The sequence below is a fragment of the Taudactylus pleione genome, unplaced genomic scaffold (assembly GCF_031769625.1).
Source record: "Taudactylus pleione unplaced genomic scaffold, aTauple2 ptg001314l, whole genome shotgun sequence".
Taxonomy (NCBI): domain Eukaryota; kingdom Metazoa; phylum Chordata; class Amphibia; order Anura; family Myobatrachidae; genus Taudactylus; species Taudactylus pleione.
In genome coordinates, this window is record NW_028285714.1 from 13,725,190 (window position 1) to 13,746,223 (window position 21,034).

Consider the following 21,034-nt stretch of genomic DNA (forward strand, 5'->3'; position numbering starts at 1 on the left):
GGTACACACCTAAAGATTTTCTGTCCAACCATCCAACTAGTTGATTGGTTGGAATGAAAATCTGATAATGTATGGGAGTAACTGATGATCAGCAATTTGCTCCTAAATGCCAGAAAACAGATGAAAATGGTTGTCAGACAAGTTTGTTAAATGTTTGATGTAGACAATTTGTTCAAACAGTTTTTGTCCATTTGCTTTCATACCTTACCAGATTTTCATTCCAACCAATCAACTAGTTGGATGGTTGGACAGAAAATCTTTACGTGTGTACCCAGCCTTACTCTTCTCTGGACAATCTTCAAAGACAAGCAATGATGAATAACTTCTATAGGTCGGAAACCCCTCATGGATCCAGCACAGCAATGATGGCCCAACCCAGTTACTCGCCATCACATTATCCGCCTCACCAAAGTCGGTGCAGTCACGGATCCGATCATTCTCCCCCACACAGATATAATTCCTCTTCCAGCCACCGATCCAGTAGAAGCCATAGCTCTCATCCTTATCAAAAGGAGAGTTACCACAGTAGCAGAAACGCATACTACAGGAGGTTAGGGGGAGCACTATCATGGCACTGATGGCTGGAGTCCAAACCAGAGAAAAGAGCCTAGGTGGCATTCATCTCGCCACTAATCTGTCACTGTCATGTCTACATTTTACTGGATCTCTGTTTGGCCAAAAGTGTCTCTTCTTTTACTTCTATGCAAAAAAATCCTTTCCTTGAGCTGTAAGGTGTCCTCTAAAGGACCAGAGAATAAACCTGCAAAATATTATTCTAGTATTATGGGAAGATGGTTATATTCTCACATTTACTTTTTTATGGCTCACATTGTGGGGATTTTAAACAAGGTTTTTTTTTTTTTTTTTTTTTTAAATTATTCAATGCAAGAAAATACTTTGTAATAGAAAACGTAATGTAAAGAGAAAAATATACCCTGTTTTAGAAGAACAGCATGTGTCCTATTCTCAAGCAAATAAAAAAAGTTATATTAAATTAAATCTACAACTACACGCATTAAAGGCATGCTATATGTGAGCTGAAAGGGCCTCACCAGTTCCTAGTGAATGGATGTGCTGAATGTAGGTTCCACCCACACATTCACTACCTGTATTGCACATAGGTACTTGATCCACCTTAGTGCTTACACAACAGGAGCGATCTAATCCAAATATCTGCAAAAATCTCTAATCAAAGGACAGCAGTCGGTGAAATGTTGACCGCAGACGGCTGAATATCATACATGGGGGTCTGTGTGCTGGACCTTGGCGGAAGAGAGGAGGTGGTCTGAGATAATGTACTGGCCAGTCGGTTCCTAATTGTAATTTTTTAAAAACACCCTGTGGAGTAACCGTTGGGAGCTTGATTGGTTGGGAATGGTCTCCGTCCAATTGGTCTCTCCCCGGGGCTTGGTACATGGACGCTGATGAAAGTGACAGGTGTGACTAACACACACACACAAAAAAAAAAAAATTTCTGTGAAGACAAGCATCCCTAAAGGAGAGAGCACCCCCTGGACAATATGGACAACAGTAGCCAGCCCCTACATGGACAACAGTAGCCAGCCAGCCCCTATATGGACAACAGTAATCAGCCAGCCCCTATGGTCAGCATCAGCACCAATAAATCCCAGTATATATATATATATATATATATATATATATATATATATATATATTAGGGGTGTGTAAAAAAAACCCACTAAAATCACATAAAATGGGCCTTTTTTTGTTCCTACGCTATTAATAACCCCAATAGCATTAATTTCCACTCTATTCTGAACACCTCACACCATTGTTTTTAGGCCAAAAGGTTGCACCGAGGTAGCTGGATGACTATGCTAAGCGACACAAGTGGGCGGCACAAACACGTGGCCCATCTAGGAGTGGCACTGCAGTGGCAGGCAGGAAGCCAATCAGCGTTATGGTGCCCATTTGCATGTAGCACGAACCCGGGAGATCCGTGCTACATGCATCTGTGTGATTGGCACAGAGCAATGACAGGTCCGTGAGACCCGTCTGTGCTGCTGTGGTAAAAAAAAAAAAAAAAAACCTGTGTAAAAAAAGAAAATAATGGCGTGCACCCCCCCAAAAAAGAGCAACTAGCCCCGGGCATTAGTAACCCAGTACTGGGTGTGCTTAAATACAGGGGACAAACGACGTAGGGGTCCCCTGTACTTAAGCACATCCAGCACCGGGCTAGTCAGAACCAGCGCTGGTTGCCAAAATACGGGGGACAAACGACGTAGGGGTCCCCCGTATTCTGCGCAACCAGCTCTGGGCTCTGATCCGGTCCTGGTTCTGGAAATACAAGGGAAAAAAATTAGTAGGGTTCCCCTGTATGTTCCAGAGCCAGCACTGGACTTTTTCTAGCGGGGGGCTGATGCCACAGCCAGGGGAGCCCTTTCACCGGGCCCCCCAGCCGCAGCATCTGCCCTGACCGCTAGTCAGCCCAGGCCGGGGATCCCTGGAGAGCTGGGGACCCCCCCAATAAAGGGGTCACCCTCTCCAGGGCACCCCAGGCCCAGGCTGATAGCCCGGGGCTATCCCCACCACCCCTGGTGGCGGTGGGTGGCGGGTTGATTGTGTGGTGTGGTGTAAATAAAGAATATCAAACATTGTCTTTACAAGTAGAACTGCAAGTCCCAGCTAGCCTGCCCCGCATGCTGGTACTTGGAGAACCACAAGTACCAGCATGCAGGGCAGTAAGGGCCCACTAGTACCTGTAGTTCACCTGTAAAAAAAATGTTTAAAAAAACACAGGACACACACACCGTGACAGTATAAGTTTATTAAACATACATACACACACACACACACACAAACACACGTACACATACTCACCTATGTAACCTGTAGCATCGGTCCACTTGTCCGGTAAAGTATCCATAGGGGACCTGTGAAAAAAAAACATACTCACCATCTCCTATGCGAGATTCTGTCCGCTTCGTTCCAAAGTAGGCATCCCCGGACTTGGCAAAAAAACTAAACGAAAACGCGATCCACGAACTTAGTACCGTTCTATAGAACGGTACTTCCCGAATGAGAGCTTAGCGGCGGGTTATCACCATGGAAACCCCGCTGCTAACCGTTCATTGGCTGAGAGAGGTCATCTCCCGTCTCTCAGCCAATGAACGGCTCCCTCCATTGTAGTCAATGGTGGGAACCGCAGGGTAAACTTTAATAACCTTGCAGCTCCCACCATTGACTACAATGGAGGGAGCCGTTCATTGGCTGAGAGACGGGAGATGACCTCTCTCAGCCAATGAACGCTTAGCAGCGGGGTTTCCATGGTGATACCCCGCCGCTAAGCTCTCATTCGGGAAGTACCGTTCTATAGAACGGTACTAAGTTCGTGGATCGCGTTTTCGTTTTTTTTTTTTGCCAAGTCCGGGGATGCCTACTTTGGAACGAAGAGGACAGAACCTTGCATAGGAGATGGTGAGTATGTTTTTTTTCACAGGTCCCCTATGGATACTTTACCGGACAAGTGGACCGATACTACAGGTTACATAGGTGAGTATGTGTACATGTGTGTGTGTGTGTGTGTATGTATGTTTAATAAACTTATACTGTCACGGTGTGTGTGTCCTGTGTTTTTTTTAAACATTTTTTTACAGGTGAACTACAGGTACTAGTAGGCCCTTACTGCCCTGCATGCTGGTACTTGTGGTTCTCCAAGTACCAGCATGCGGGGCAGGCTTGCTGGGACTTGCAGTTCTACTTGTAAAGACAATGTTTGATAATCTTTATTTACACCACACCACACAATCAACCAGCCACCCACCGCCACCAGGGGTGGCGGGGATAGCCCCGGGCTATCAGCCTGGGCCTGGGGTGCCCTGGAGAGGGTGACCCCTTTATTGGGGGGGTCCCCAGCTCTCCAGGGATCCCCAGCCTGGGCTGACTAGCGGTCAGGGCTGATGCTGCGGCTGGGGGGCCCGGTGAAAGGGCTCCCCTGGCTGTGGCATCAGCCCCCCGCTAGAAAAAGTCTAGTGCTGGTTCTGGAACATACAGTGGAACCCTACTAATTTTTTCCCCTGTATTTCCAGAACCAGGACCGGATCAGAGCCCAGAGCTGGTTGCGCAGAATACAGGGGACCCCTACGTCGTTTGTCCCCCGTATTTTGGCAACCAGCGCTGGTTCTGACTAGCCCGGTGCTGGTTGTGCTTAAGTACAGGGGACCCCTACGTCGTTTGTCCCCTGTATTTAAGCACACCCAGCACTGGGTCACTAATGCCCGGGGCTTGTTGCTCTTTTTTTGGGGGGGGGGCACGCCATTTTTTTCTTTTTTTACACAGGTTTTTTTTTTTACCACAGCAGCACAGACGGGTCTCACGGACCCGTCAGTGCTCTGTGTCAATGACACAGATGCAAGTAGCACGGATCTCCTGGTCCGTGCGTGCATCTGTGTCATTGAAATACACAGCAGCACAGACGGGTCTCACTGACCCATCTGTGCTCTGTGTCACTGTCAGTCACACAGATGCATGTAGCACGGATCTCACGAGTCCGTGCTACATGCAAATGAGCACCATAATGCTGATTGGCTGAGAGCCGTGACAGACGGCTCTGTCAGCCAATCAGCACTTTGCCCATTAAAGGCAAAGGCATTTTTTTTAAAATGGCCGCTCGAGGCAAAACCTCGAGATCCGACAGCAGATCTCGAGGTTTTGCCTCGGGAGAGGGATCCGGGGCAGACAGGGAGATCCGAGCTTGGGCTCGGATCGCCCCGGATCCCCGAAGTTCGGTTCTCAGAGAACCGAACCCGCTCATCCCTAATATATATATCTGGGAGTGGCGAGTGCAGTGGATTTCTGACTAATATATATATATATATATATATATATATATATATATATATAGTCAGAAATCCACTGCACTCGCCACTCCCAGACTTGGGGTGCAAACCTGCACTCTCCAATCCCAGGAATGGGGTGCAAGTGGCTTGTGACCACATTGCTTAGGTAAATAAAATCAGAAAACTCAGCACTCACCATGTTTAAACACTCACAATAATGTATAAATAAATAATGGGGTTTTGGTTCATGGATTGATCAATGCATTTAAGCCTGCAGCCCACATCACAGGACCCCACTTCTCTGCAGGTCCTACACTATCTGTCATACTGATGGAAACCTGGTAGCTGCTATCACATAGTTTAAACTGAAAAAATGTTACCTGGTTTAAAGCTCACCTCCCAGCTAATGGCTTTTAAAGGTAAGGCAGTCACCAAACATAGCTTCTATCATACTACCAAAAAGGCAGCTGACACAGGTTATTATAAATGAGTTTGCACATGGGGTGCATGAGAAAGCTATGATCACAAAAGGTTAATTAGAAATTAAAAACATAAACAAAGTCACATATATAAATATATATTAGGGGTGAGCGGGTTCGGATTTCTGAAATCCGAACCCCCCCGATCCGAGTCCGATCCGAGTCAGGCTCGACTTTTCCCACCTGACTCGGATCTGAAATCGAGGCAAAACGTCATCATCCCGCCTTCCGGGTCTCGCGGGTTTTGGATCCTATATAAAGGTACCCGCGTCGGCGCCATTTTCTCACTCGGCTGTGGACAGTGAAGAGGGAGGGTGGGAGTTAGGGCTGGCTGGGCTGTGTAGTGTAGTGTAGTGTAGTGCAGAGTAGTGTTGTGCTGTGCTGTGCTGTGCTGCGCTGTGCTGCTGTTGTCCACTACTTCAAAGTCCATAGGGGCTGGCTGTGTTGTGCTGTGCTGCTGTTGTTAATAGGGGCTGTGTCCACTACTTCAAAGTCCATAGGGGCTGGCTGGACTGTGTTGTGCAGTCAGTTCTCCATAGGGGCTGTGTCCACTCCAAAGTCCTGTGCAGTGTCCCAGTCCTAAAAGGGGTGCTGTACTGTTGTCCAGGGGGTGCTCTGTCCATCAGGGGTGCTCCCCCCAAGTGCTAAAAAAATAATATTTTTTCTGTGTTTGTTAATTGTGTGCGCAGTAGACGCACGTGCATCAACAAAGTAGTGCCAAGCGAGCGCCTGTGTCATAAGTAAAGGGCCGGCTGGCTTGACCGTTAAAGGGTGCTGTAACCCCCAAAGTACACTCCAAACCAACTAACAAAATATTTTTTCTGTGTTTGTGAATTGTGTGCGCAGTAGCCGCACGTGCATCAACAAAGTAGTGCCAAGCGTGTGCCTGTGTCATAAGTAAAGGGCCGGCTGGCTTGACCGTTAAAGGGTGCTGTAACCCCAAAAGTACACTCCAAACCAAATAACAAAATATTTTTTCTGTGTTTGTGAATTGTGTGCGCAGTAGCCGCACGTGCATCAACAAAGTAGTGCCAAGCGTGCGCCTGTGTCATAAGTAAAGGGCCGGCTGGCTTGACCGTTAAAGGGTGCTGTAACCCCCAAAGTACACTCCAAACCAAAAAAATATATATTTTCTGTGTTTGTGAATTGTGTGCGCAGTAGCCGCACGTGCATCAACAAAGTAGTGCCAAGCGTGCGCCTGTGTCATAAGTAAAGGGCCGGCTGGCTTGACCGTTAAAGGGTGCTGTAACCCCCAAAGTACACTCCAGTCCAAACCAAAAAAAAAATTATTTTCTGTGTTTGTGAATTGTGTGCGCAGTAGCCGCACGTGCATCAACAAAGTAGTGCCAAGCGTGCGCCTGTGTCATAAGTAAAGGGCCGGCTGGCTTGACCGTTAAAGGGTGCTGTAACCCCCGAAAGTATACTCCAAACCAAATAACAAAATATTTTTTCTGTGTTTGTGAATTGTGTGCGCAGTAGCCGCACGTGCATCAACAAAGTAGTGCCAAGCGTGCGCCTGTGTCATAAGTAAAGGGCCGGCTGGCTTGACCGTTAAAGGGTGCTGTAACCCCCAAAGTACACTCCAGTCCAAACCAAAAAAAAAAATATTTTCTGTGTTTGTGAATTGTGTGCACTGGGGCCCGCACGTGCATCAACAAAGGAGCAGCGCCAAGCGTGCGCCTGTGTCCCATAAGTAAAGAGCCGGCTGGCTCATTTCTTAAAGGGTGGTGTAACCCACAAAGTGCACTACTCTCCAGCAAAAATAAAAAAATATTTTCTGTGTTTGTGTGCGCTTTAGCCGCACGTATATATCAATATAACATAAATGGAGGACCAAACTTTCTCTGATAAAAATAAAATAGGGAAAGTTCAAGAACCACTTCCTCCTAGTGCTGTTGCTGCTGCTGGGAGTTGTTCATCATCCCAGAGAGGAAGTAGGAACACCACCACTTTTACTAAGCAATTGACCCTCCAACAGTCCCTAGCGATGAGGATGAAGTACGACAGCAGTCATCCTGAAGCAAAACGTATAACTGAGGCCTTGACTGCTATGTTGGTGTTAGACGTGGGTCTGGTATCCGCCATTAGTGCAGTGGGATTTAGACAATTGATGGAGGTAGTGTGTCCCCGGTTCCAAATCCCGTCTAGATTCCACCTGCATCCTCAAAGCAGCAGCGACAAGCGTGCGTCTGTCTGTTAAAGGGTGGTGTAACCCTCAAAGTGCGCTCCACAAACAATAAAAAAATTCTTTCTTTTTTTTTTCTGTCTTTGTGAAATGTGTGGGCTGTAGCCGCACCTGCATCCTTAAAGCAGCAGCGACAAGCATGCGTCTGTCTGTTAAAGGGTGGTGTAACCCTCTAAGTGCGCTCCACAAACAATTAAAAAATTCTTATTTTTTGTTTCTGTCTTTGTGAAATGTGTGGGCTGTAGCCGCACCTGCATCCTTAAAGCAGCAGCGACAAGCGTGCGTCTGTCTGTTAAAGGATTACATCGGTGACAACATCCAAGTAGGCATGTCAGACAGTCCGTACCTGTACTGGCAGGAAAAAGAAGCAATTTGGAGGTCCCTGTACAAACTGGCTCTATTTTACCTGAGTTGCCCCCCCTCCTTGTCAGCGAAAGGCGTAGGAGGTTGCTTCCACAAAATGTGGAGAAGATGATGTTCATAAAATGAATTATCAACTCTTCCAGGGAGACCAGCCTCCAGAACGTACAGAGGGACCTGTGGTTGTGGATTCCAGCGGGGAAGAATTAATACTCTGTGAGGATGAGGATGTACACAACACTGAAGAGGGTGAGGAATCGGTGGATGAGGAGGATGAGGACGACATCTTGCCTCCGTAGAGCCAGTGTGTGCAGGGACAGATTAATTGCCAGCTTGTTTTGTGGGGGCCCAAACGAACCAATCATTTCAGCCACAGTCATGTGACAGACCATGGCGCTGAAATGATTGGTTTGTTAAAGTGTGCATGTCCTATTTATACAACCATAAGGGTGGGTGGGAGGGCCCAAGGACAATTCCATCTTGCACCTCTTTTTTTTCTTTGCAGTATGTACTGTTTGTGGCCTAGTTTTTCAAACTGCCATCCTGTCTGCCACTGCAGTATCACTCCTAGATGGGCCACGTGTTTGTGCCGCCCACTCGTGTCGCTTAGCATAGTCATCCGGCTACCTCGGTGCAACCTTTTGGACATAAAAACACTATTGTGAGGTGTGGGGTGTTCAGAATAGACTGGAAATGAGTGGAAATTAAGGTTATTGGGGTTAATAATAGCATAGGAGCAGAAAAACCCACAAATTCTGTGATTTTAGCTGTTTTTAAGCTTTTTTTAAAAAAAATACAGATCCAAAACACAAAACCCAAAACACGGAAGGGTGGTTTTGGCAAAACCAATCCAGATCCAAAACACGAAGAAAGATCCAGATCCAAAACACGAAAAGTGGCCGATGCACACCCCTAATATATATATATATATATTATATATATATATATACACATACATATATACATATACATATGTATGTGTCTGTGTGTATGTATATATACATACACACATTCACATACATATATACATAAACACATACAGTGGGTAAAATAAGTATTGAATAACATTTTTCTCAGTAAATGTATTTGTAATGGGACTACTGTAATTAATTTTTTCACCAAATGTCAGCAACAACCCATGCAATCCACACATGCAAAGAAATCAAACCATAGATGTCCATAAATTAAGTTATGTGTAATAATGTGAAATGACACAGGGATAGAGTATTGAACACGCTTACTGAAATTTATTTAATACTTCGTACAAAAGCTTTGTTGGTAATGACAGTTACAAGACGCCTCCTGTATGGAGAAACTAGTCACACGCATTGCTCAGGTGCTATTTTGGCCCATTATTCCACACAAACAGTCTTCAAATCTTGAACCAAGGACACACTCAGTTGGTTTCAGAGAAAGAAAATAAAGCTGCTAGAATGGCCCAGCCAATCACCTGACTTCAACCCAACTGAAAATCCATGGAAAGAACTAAAAATCAGAGTTCATAGAAGAGGCCCACGGAACCTTCAAGATTTGAAGACTTTGGGCCTGATTCAGAGCTGGACGCAAGTGGCTGCTCGTTCGCTCCGAGCGATGTTTGCCCAACTGCGCATGCGTACGGATCGTAATACGCATGCGCGAACCACTCAGTGCGGCCGAAAATCGTGTGCTCGCAAAAAAGCGAATGCCTGCTATTTTGAGTGACAGAATGAGGCGTATGTGGGTGGTAACAGGGGAAGGTGCTTGAAAACGGGGAGTGGAGATCAGAACGCAGGCGTGCTTAAAGGTTAAAACGGGTGTTTTATGGGTGTGCATAATTAAAACTTCAGCATCATTGACCACGTCACTGGGTTATTTTATAGCCAGAACTGCTCGCAAGATTGTGGTAGCAAAAACCAACCACAAGAATAGCGAGCAGTTCATACGCTGGTCGATGTACTCGATTAATCTAATAAATAGCGGACATGACGTAGGAAGCGAGCGGCCAGGGGGCGTAGTTTCCCAAAAAAGTTTTGTACGCTCGTTCAGACCTAGAGGCGTGAACAGACCGCAAACAGCGAACGGTTCATTTGAATAGCCACCCCTATTTTCTGGACGAGCGAGCGCAAATAGCGTCCGGCTCTGAATCAGGCCCTTTGTGTGGAAGAATGGGCAAAAATGACACCTGAGCAATGCATGCGGCTAGTTTCTCCATACAGGAGGTGTCTTGCAGCTGTCATTACCAACAAAGGCTTTTGTACGAAGTATTACATAAATTTCAGTAAGCGTATTCAATACTGTGTCATTTCACATTATTACACATAAATTAGGCTGTGTGTGCTCTGTTCAATTTAATTTATCTTACTAGCCTATTACAGTACCTATTTATATGGTGAAGGTATATATTTTTAATTTTGTATAGAAACCAGTGATTAAACATATTTTTAAACACACCTGTATTTACTGTTGTGATCGTTTTATAACCTGTACTCTATATGACTCCAAGTAACATACATATATATTACTATATTAGGTTTTATTGTTAGCTTGATAATGTCACACTTTCTGCCACATCACAACACCTAGTATATTATGCATTCATATAAAGTAGGTAAAAAAAAATAAGTTATTAGTGCCATTCCACTCTTTACTTTATATTCCCAGCGTTGCTGATTACCAGCCATATAAATGGCAGCGCTCAGCTACTTAGCTTGAAAAGTACAGACCCTACAATACCAGGGTTAATGACACTGCAGCAAATGGTTTATTGGTCCCCTCTGCATCTAGCAGTGGAAAAGTACAGACCCTACAATACCAGGGTTAATGACACTGCAGCAAATGGTTTATTGGTCCCCTCTGCATCTAGCAGTGGCAAGAGTCCCTGGTATTTGTATATACTGCTGTTTAATGAAACTGTATGGGCTCTATTTATTAACATTATTTTGACTAAAATAAAGTGAAAAAAGGTGTTTTCACATTATTTTAGTATCACCTATAGTTATTACAGGGCAATTGGAGTAGAATTCGTAAACTTCTACTCCCACCCCTAAGTATCACTTATTTTTAGTAATCAGATAGCATTTCCCATAATTGTAATGGGAAATGTGATCCGACCAGAGTTACTGCGCGGGAACTTAATCACGGTATTTTTTGTGAAAATACTGTGATAAGGCTCCGAAGGGGATTTGCAGGGACAGAGCTTTATCGCAAGCTCTGTCCCTGCAAGGGATTTGTAGTAAATCCCTGTGATATTGCCTGATATCACACTACAATCTGCATTCAATATGCGGACTGTAGTAAATAGAGCCCTAAATAACAATGAGCAGCAATTGTCTCCAGCTGAGATGACCTGAGCTCAGACCAGGACGGGATTGATCAAGCCTTGGAGAGTGATAAAGTGCAGAAGCCCAAAGCAACCAATCAACTTCTGTCATTTATCTAGCACAGTATTTGCAATGACAGTTAGAAGCGGATTGGTTGATTTGGGTAACTTCTCCACTTTCTCTCTCTCCAAGGCTTGATACATCTCACCCCAGGACAGTAGACTGCAAAGTTGAATTTCCTCTTTTCAAAACAAGTTCTGAAAGTGTTTCTCTCTCACCCCACATTTGTCGCTCCCAAACTTTGCATGTGTGTTTGTTTTATATGCACATCCAGGGCCGGATTATAGGGAGGGCGAAGGGGGCGGTCGTCCCGGGGCCCCAACACATAAGGGGCCCCCACACACTGCCCATAGTCGCCGCTACTACTGACAGCATTTAGCTGTCTCCGGCTCAGCTGTTCCTTAACAGCCGCCGCCGAGGAGCCTCCTACAGTCAGAGTCTCGCGAGATTTGACGTCATCATCTCGCGAGACTCTGACTGTAGGAAGTTCCTCGGTGGCTGACAGTCAGAGGGGGAGCCGAGGCTCCAACATAAAGAAGAGTTGAGTCGACTTGACTCAGGTCCTCATGGTGCACCCCAGCGGTGCAGAGCGCTGACAGGCAGGTACTGTAGCCCTTAGTGTGTGTGTGTGTACATATAAATATATATATAGATACACACATACAGTATATATGGCTATATATAATGTATATATAGCCATATATACTGTACGTGTGTGTGTGTGGGTGTATATATATATATATATATTTGTGTTTATTACATTTGCTTTAAAATGTAAAATTACTGGAATATGAAGATATTTTATATATATATATATATATATATATATATATATAGTGTGTGCTTTCATATATATATATATATATATATATATATAATGTATATAGTGTGCTTATATATATATTATATATATATATATATATATATATACACACACAGTACAAGTATATATGTGTGTATATACACACACCAACACCTATATATGAGTGTGTGTATAGTTATATATACAGATATACTGTGTGTGTATGTATATAATATATATATATATATATATATATATATATATATAGCAGTTACATAGAGGCCCCCACAAGTGTGTTGTTGCCCAGGGGCCCCCACAGACTTTAATCCGGCCCTGTGCACATCTCTTTCTCCTATGTGTCTGTCCCCCCAAATCGGTTTTTATTTCCCTTTCTTACACCCCATTTGATGTGCATCTCATCACTTCAAGGAGCTTCCAGTTGCCCTGAACCCCCTTCCCTGCGTTCCAATCACGTACTTCCAATATCTGCAACTGCGCAGGCTCAGATTATATTGAATGAAAATGAACAAATATTCAAAACCTTTATTCAATAAAACAAAAATGAATTAAAAGCATAAGGCATATTTTTTATAGAACTTACTAGCATCCTGAAACGGCGATAACAGATGAGATTTTGCAATGGAACAACTACTGCAGAAATATTATATTTAAAAAAAAAAAAAAAGAATGCGGCAATTTGGAAATCACCTCCAGGACTCCTGCATTTACCCCTGGCTTTGCAAAGAAGCCTGTGTTCAGAGGCCTAGCTTTTACTCAGAGGGATGTATAATCCCTACCATTCCAGCACCTCTCCTTCATCTGCTAGAGATACAATGGTTCATAGTACCTGGTTGCAATCAAATTATAAGTGACATTTGTCCTCAGTCTTCATGCCCACCTGCATACCTGTTCTGTTTCATGCTTACGTAAAACTTTCAAATGATTGTATAGATCTTTGCTGAACAGGATAAAGTTATAGCTAACTTTTTGTAACAGTCAAAAAATACATGTATTCCTGTAAAAATTTATATTTTGGGGTTAAAAAAAACGAAGTGCATTCTTACATACCACTTGAACAGTTACCTGGGCAAAGCGATGAGCATTGTGGTTGAGAGTAAACTGATAAGATACATTAGGGAATCGAATTTCCACAGGCCGGATCGTAACATTGAAGTAGAGCAGTAACTCTCCATCCGGACCATGGTAATCTGTATCATTCACCAACACAATGACTTGTAGGGATGTATTTCTGGCTATGGAAATACCTTGTTTCAGCAGCAGTTCTGCCACAGAAGAAAATAGAACACATTATAACTCAGAGTGAAGTAGAAATGATATTTTAATGACAGTCTTAAGGGGCACATCCACTAGCAGATGGTGAAAAGACTGCACGATTAATACATTGTAATTGTGCAGTCATTTCTCAGTCTGTGCTGTGCCTACACTGAATGATCAGTCGTTCAGTGTAGGCACACTCCCTCATCCCCGAACATGGGCACTCTTTCGTTATCGGCAGATTGACCAGCATGTTCAGGCGATGATAGATGTCAAAACGACCACCGGAGCCTGTATCGTTGGTCATTTTCGACAATTTCATGGCCAATTTGTGAACGATTATTGAACGATTGAATAATAACGTTATCGTTCAATTGCTCATTTTAAATCGGGTAGTGGATACCCACCTTTAGATTTCTTTATAACACTACAAAATAAGACTATTTAAAATGTTACTAAAGGCTAAATTGGGTTGAAGCAGTAAAAACAAAACACTTTCTATGATAATAAATATTCCACTTATTTTGAAACACAACATTTTTTGATGAAATAGAAACAAGTAGTCTTTTTTCTTAATTTTTTTATTTTTATTTATTACTACATTAGAATAATCCCCAATATGATAGAACAGACATTGGAGGGGGAGGGGGGCACTACAGATATATAAAATTTTTTACAGCAACTGTTTGTTTCAGCATCAATTGGCGCTGGCTTGTCAGCAAATAAGTACTTAACTTTTGAACATTTTTTTTTTACCCATACAAGCTAACCTGGGTCTTATTATACCAAGTAATCCTGTAACGCGCAGAAAGCCCTCCTTGATCATGTGATCACTAAGGGTAAAGGAGAATGGAATACGCTGTGCGGAAAAGAGATCAGCACTCATTATGTACGCCATTCCTATGCAACATAATAACACAATGTATAGGTTTAAAGCCTATGCCAGGGGTTCTCAACTCCAGTCCCCAAGTGCCATCAACAGGTCATATTTTGTGAATCTGTAATCATGACAGGAGAGTTACCCTATTCTGCTGGGTCAATACATGAACTGTTGGGAAAACATGACATTTGGTCGGTGTGGGGTCTATTTACTAAGCCTTGGATGAAGATAAAGTGGACTGAGATAAAGTGGACTGAGATAAAGTACCAGCCAACCAGCTCCTGTCATTTTTCAAAAACAGCCTGTGACATGGCAGTTAGGAGCTGATTGGCTGGCACCTTATCTCCGTTCGCTTTATCTCCATCCAGTGGCGGATTGGACATTACATTTTGCGGGGAAAATCCTGGTGGGCCGATTGGTTGTGGGGCCGCTTGTTATTTGAGGCCCCGCCCCCCGATTCGCGTCACTCAGCAGGCTCCTGTGTGTTTTACACAAGGAGCCCAGCTGCCCATCAGTACTGCCTGGCCGCGCGCCTGAGCCTCTCTCGCGAGAAGAGAGGCCAGCGGCCAGCAGCCTATGAAAGCCCCACAAAGTGTATAGTCGGCATCAACAAGGAGGAGTGAGGTGAAGTGGCGCGGGACCGCAGGTGACAGCGTGGCTGCGGTGAGGGTAAGTTGCGGCGGGGATGGGGGGACAGGTCAGAGCAGTCTGTCAGCCTGATCATATTCTCTCCACTCTCCCCTCCCCAGGCTGTGAAGCGTCATGTTTATGTTTCATTTCACAGCCTGCGGAGGGGGCAGAGTGGAGAGGAGACAATCGGGTTTGGCTGCAGTCTAGGGGGTGATAATCTGTCTGTGGAGGAGGGGGGTCTGATATACTAGGGGTGGAGATGATGATCTGTCTGTGGGGGAGGGGGGGTCTGCTATACTAAGGGCGGGGTTAGATGATCTCTCTGTGGGAAGGTGGGTCTGCTATACTAGGGGTGGGGGAGATGATCTGTCTGGGGGAGGGGGGTCTGCTTTACTAAGGGCTGGGGAGATGATCCGTCTGGGGATGGGGGTCTGCTAACTTAGGGGTGGGGGAGATGATCTGTCTGGGGGAGTGGGAGTTTGCTATACTAAGGGAGGGGAAGATGATGATCTGTCTGGGGATGGGGGTCTGCTACATTAGGGGTGGGGGAGTTGATCTGTCTTGGGGAGGGGGGGTCTGCTATACTAAGGGCGGGGGAAATGATGATCTGTCTGTGGAGACGAGGGGGTTTGATCTGTCTGTGGGGAGGGAGGGTATTCTGTGCTAAGGGGAGATGATCTGTGTGTGAGAAAGAAGGGCTATTCTGTGCTAGGGCAGGAGGATGCCACTGAGGAGACGCAGGATGATGGCACTCGGGAGACACAGGAGGATGGCACTGTGGGTGGATGGTGCCGGAGTGAAGTGGTGGTGGCACTGGAGAGGCGCAGGGTGATAGCGCTGAATAAACACACGAGAGGGGATAGGTTGGAGACACACCAAGGCGGTGGTGCTGGGGACACACATATAGGATGGTAGGAACGCTGATACTATTAGAAGAAAACACTGGGGCACAGTAATCTTCAGTAAGATAACAATTCTAATGAAACCATATTCTGATGTAAATGGAACCAAAGGAGCAAATATATTTTATTAATATAAAATAGTTTGATATGGAAAACCCACATTTATTATCTGGTTGAACCTCTGTTGCATGATAATAACATTGTTTTTTTTGGGACACATACAGAAGGCTTCCAGACCATGGGATCTCGTGCATGAATAGCATATACCAACTCAAGACACTGCCTGTCCAGGGAGGATCAATTTCTTCAGAGATTCCCCATTGCAGAGAAATCATATAGGTAAGAAAATACTCATTCACATGCTTGATGTTCTTAGTCACTGCAGAGAGGGGCTGTGGGCATACCCATCAGCTCCTGGAGCGGTAGGCATGCCCCCAGTATGACTATGACTGAAACAGGGGGAGTGGCTTGTGGGCATGGTGTTTCACATTAGGCCACACCCCTTTTCACAAGGCCACACCCACTTTTTTGGCTCCCCCACACAGGCATAGGAGACTGCTCTGGCTACTGCTCAGCAGCCACGAGAAGTCTCCAACTGCAGCTCAGCACACACTGTGTGCTGGGCTGCTGTGAGGGGGGGGAGCGGCGCCGGACCCGGGCCCCCGCCGGGCCCCTCAGGAGGCCCGGGCACGGGTAATCTGTACCCGCTCCCCCCCCCTCTCGGTGCCCCTGTCGACAGTAATGTAGACATCTTTGAAATGCTGACATGTTCACATCTGTATTTGAAATGTCGACATGTAAATGCTGACATTCTGCAGAATGCCCAAATTAGGGTTAGACTATGGGAGGGGTGGTTAGGGTTACGCACTAGAGGGTGAGTTTTAGGGTTAGTACTACACACCACCAGAAGAGCTGCAGAATCTGCCACAAGTCATCAGTCGTCCCGACCAGATGCAGAAGACTCTGCTGCAGCACCACACCACACAAGTCACAGGACCACCAGGGACATTTCGTCAATATTCTAATCATGTCAACATTTCAACGTGGTCAATATCGGCATGCAAAGCAAGTTGACGTTAAGACCATGTCGACATTATGAATGTCGACAAAACATACCACACCCCTGATTAACACATTTTACCTTCATGGCACCACAAATCAATACAATGTAAAACATTTAGTAAAGAGTAATTTTGATGTTGATTTTCCCAATGACAAAGAGCCCTTCAATTTTAATTTAAGACACCTGAAAGGATATGTCAAACTTTTCTTACAGGATAATCCATAATGCGATTGCCTATGCTCTTTGGATGTTTGAAAAGGGGGACAGCTGTGACAATGGAGAATATAGCGCAATATTTAACCAAAGTCTCAACTGCACAAATCCTGAGTCAGGTTATTTCCATTTTAAGCCTGTCAGTGCCCCTAAGACTTCTAGGCATTACACAAGGAAGCTGGAAAAACAGTTTAGTATGACGCCAATCCGTTTTAAAATAATCTACTGAGTGCTCTGACGGTGTTACATTGGTAATCATTAATCTGAATTGTAGTATATCTCAACTTCCTTACTAAACTCATGACGTGTTCCTCGGACTTTGCTGCCATTTGAAAAGAATTTTATCTCTTGGAAGTCGCGCTTCACGGAAAATTTTGCATGTACGAATTGTTCACGGTTGATGATGGTCTCTGTATATCTGTTATGATTGCTGTCTTGAGGGAGGACAGAAGTAGTGTCACGATCGTAAACCTGCAGTGATCCAAGCAGGGTTCCCTATTGAAAAAAAACCCAGTAAGTCAGATAGCAGAATAAGAGTTGCCCTATTTTGAATTCAGTATCTTCTATTTGCTATCATAAACATGTTCTGCAAATTGTCTTCAAACTCGTATACACACACCAAGTGAAACTAGAGGTTTTTACTCGCCAGCTATGCAGATAGTTGCATGCACAATGAGCCAATTCGTTAAAAGATCATTGATCTGGACACAGGTAGCACTGAGAATTCGCCCTGTGCTTCCCCCTGTCCCTGAATATGGGACACGCCAATGGGGCAGCGCTGTTGGGGCCAGGAAGTAGCCTAATGCCCAGAGAGGCTCTGCGGCAGCTCTCTAGGCTGCAAGGTACCGTTCCATGGACCCTGCAAACCAAACAGGTGCCTTGAGACAACAACAGTGCTGCCCCCTAGGCCCTACATCCTGGGTGGCGGCATCATTCGCCCACCCCGTGTTACGGCACTGCCTGGACATTAGGAATCCTCCATACTCAAAGAAAAGCAGGATGCAGCTGGAATACAGCATGTTTTTTGTCAGCTCCAGCTTTTTACCTAGAACAAATGATTCACTTAATGATCCCCACAACAGGATGCAGTTTATAGACCGGCGGACTAAATGTCGCCGGTCTATGTCTCGAAATGAGAAGCCCGACGTGGGACTTCAGATAGGCGTCAAAATACCAACGCCTATCTGAATCCCGACGCCAGAAAGCTAAAGTACAAAAGCCCGAACGAGGTAAGTCCGGGGCGTCCTTAGCGTTAGCAGCGGGGGGGAGGGTTAAGTTTAGGAAGTGTAGCAGTGTTAGGGTTTTTTTTTTTTTGGGGGGGGGGGAAGGGTTAGGCCCCCGCCTCGGGAGGGATAGGTTTAGGATGCGGGAGGGATAGGTTTAGGATGCGGGAAGGGGGGTTAGGTTTAGGCACCCCTGGGGGGGACTTAGGGTTAGGCACCACCCCAGGAGTTTTAGGGTTAGCCACCCGTAAGGGAGGGTTAGGGTACTTACCAGCCGGCGTCGGGATCTCCTGCTGTCTGGCTTCTCATGTCAGGATTTCAACCAGCTAAACAGCCGCCTGCATTACATACCGATTTCCTCTACAACACCAAGCAATTTAGCTATAACCAATAAGCAGTGGTTATAGGTAAAAAGGTGGCTTTATTTTCATAAATAATTGGCAATAATAATTAAATTGGTTTATATTTAAATAAATCCTGCTCCTAAATTATTTTAATGAATTTAATATATATATATATATATATATATATAGTAATTTGTAGTAGACACACACTTTCCCCACCAATAGCTACCATTGTTGTTTTGATACCTTATGAATCAGTTGTTCCAAACACCTCTTTGCGTAAAATGTAATTTTTTATTTTTCGGGCTGATTGTGCTTGCACCTCCATAGGCTGCAGACAGAATAGGTCTCTGTCCGTTAATGCATGGAAGCCAGCGGAACAGGTTCTGACTGCTTTTGTGAGTAATTGAATCTGAACCTTCGATTGTAAGCCATTTTGGCCAGGAAAAATCATACCTTCTGTTTAATGTTATTATACATAATTTGTTTGCATTATGATCTCCCCAACATCAATTGCTGTGTAAAGGGGGGTATCCACTTGTAGATATACAAATGAGAGCACGATTACGACATTGCAATCGTGCTGTCGTTTGTATAGCTAGTGATGTGCCTAGACTGAACGTTCACTCGTTCAGTCCAGGCACATCCCTCATCCCCGCACATGCTGAACTTGACGGGACCGTCAGGTTGACCAACATGTACGGGTGATGTCGGCTGTCGGAAGCGACCAGAGGGCACGCGCATCACTGGTCGCTTCCGAAAAAAACATGCCCGATGCATGTGCGATTTGCAAGCGATTGCACGATAACGATGTCGTTATCGTGCAATCGCTTGGCTAAATCGCTAAGTGGATACCCCCCCATAAGATGTGCTCTATAAAATAAAGACTACTACTTCTTAGGTAACAATAATAATAGTATTTATGAATATGTAACAATATGGTTGCAATTGTGTGAAAAATATAATTAGCTTTATGATTCAAATATTTTTTTTAAAGGTTTACGTACATTACTATATGTAAAGCCAGTATAGCAATTAATGCTCCCTCTCTAAGCTCTGTCGCCGCTCCTTCTCTAAAGCAAGGATCAGATTTCACAAAGAGAGACTGCACAAACTATTTAATGGAGAACTATGCACTTACCAGAAAATAATACACTGATTGGACATTTACACAAGCATTAGTGAGCACACAAAGCCAATATCCACACAAACATAGAACAAATGCAAAGAAGACTGGGATTAAAATTTTATGAATAATTTGTCCACTTAGTAAACTACAAAAAAATATCCTTGGTGCTAATTCAACAACAATACAGTACATATATAAATATATTTAAAAAAAAATAAGAAAAATATGCAATCAATATAGTGATACTATAATGGTGATAATATATCAGCATCTAGTTTCAAGGTAATGGTGAAAAAACTTAGATACCAGAGAACAAAAGCAAGTGAAACTGCGCTAATTGACATAAAAATATCTGTATAATATAATAAATACCGGTGTGGCAAAAAAAAAGGTAGTCAAGACACACCAATTGAAATTAATATACAAATGTAATATCAATTAAAAATATATAAGTAGTAATAAATTAACTGTATAAAATAATTACACTTGTTATGGTAAGTGACCATGGGGCCTATTCATCATTGCTGAAAACTCGATGGAGGTAATTAGGTAGAACTCGCATGGAGTTCTACCTAATTACCGGAGGAATTCATCATTCCTCCTCTCCATCAGTATCTATTCCGAAAAGCTGTCATTTTTGCAATGACAACTCTTCGGAAAATAGGGAAAAGTATCTATCTACTCTAACTTACCGCAGCTGTAACCAGTGCTGCGCATGAGCAGTTACATCCGCTGCCTACAGATGCGGTAATTGTGCCCCCCCAACCCCCTCTCCTCTGCTCACCTTCCTCCTGTCCCCCACTTACCTGGCCGCTGCAGCCGCCTCTGGCTCCGTCTGCTATGCTGAGACTGGGCCTGCTTCAGACCCGCTCGCGAGTGCTGAGCGCTCGCAAGCGGGTCGATGTTGCCCAAGTGCGCATGGCTCCGTCGTGCGCATGCGTGAGACCCGAATAACGATGGCCAAGCCGTCGTTATGGGTCTCGCACCATAGAGGGCGTGCTGTCGATGGTGATTGACAGTATGCCCCCTTTGGTGGGCGTGTCGGGGGCGTGGCTGCCCAGACGGAGGCATTCCCATGGGAACGCCTACCGTCTGGGGCCGGCCCCACTGACATCACTAGTGATGTCAGTGGGAGTGCTTTTGGCTCTGATAGAGCCAAAAGCACTCCAGGGCTTGCGGCAGCGAGACCCTACCGCAGGGTCTCGTCGCAAGCCCGATGGTCGCGATGGTCTTGACCATCGCGACCATCATTTTGGCCGCTCGCTATAGCTGTGGGTGGTCACCCACAGCTATGTGAGCGGCCAGGAGGCCGCTCCAAAAAGGAGCAGGGACGGCCCTGATTCAGAGCGAGCGCTCTGTCAGAGCGTCCGGCTCTGAATCAGGGCCACTGT

At 44.9% G+C, this 21,034-nt stretch overlaps 1 protein-coding gene across 1 annotated transcript in view; it reads right to left on the reverse strand.

The window, feature by feature from the left end:
* Window positions 1–21,034, reverse strand: part of RET (ret proto-oncogene) — a 155,149-nt gene that overhangs the window by 52,817 nt on the left and 81,298 nt on the right. The window contains exons 5-6 of the mRNA XM_088463107.1: window positions 17,241–17,442; window positions 13,068–13,267 (exon numbers count right to left, since the gene is read on the reverse strand). Coding sequence (XP_088319233.1) covers window positions 13,068–13,267; window positions 17,241–17,442 — 402 coding nt within the window. The remainder of the gene's footprint in view (window positions 1–13,067; window positions 13,268–17,240; window positions 17,443–21,034) is intronic.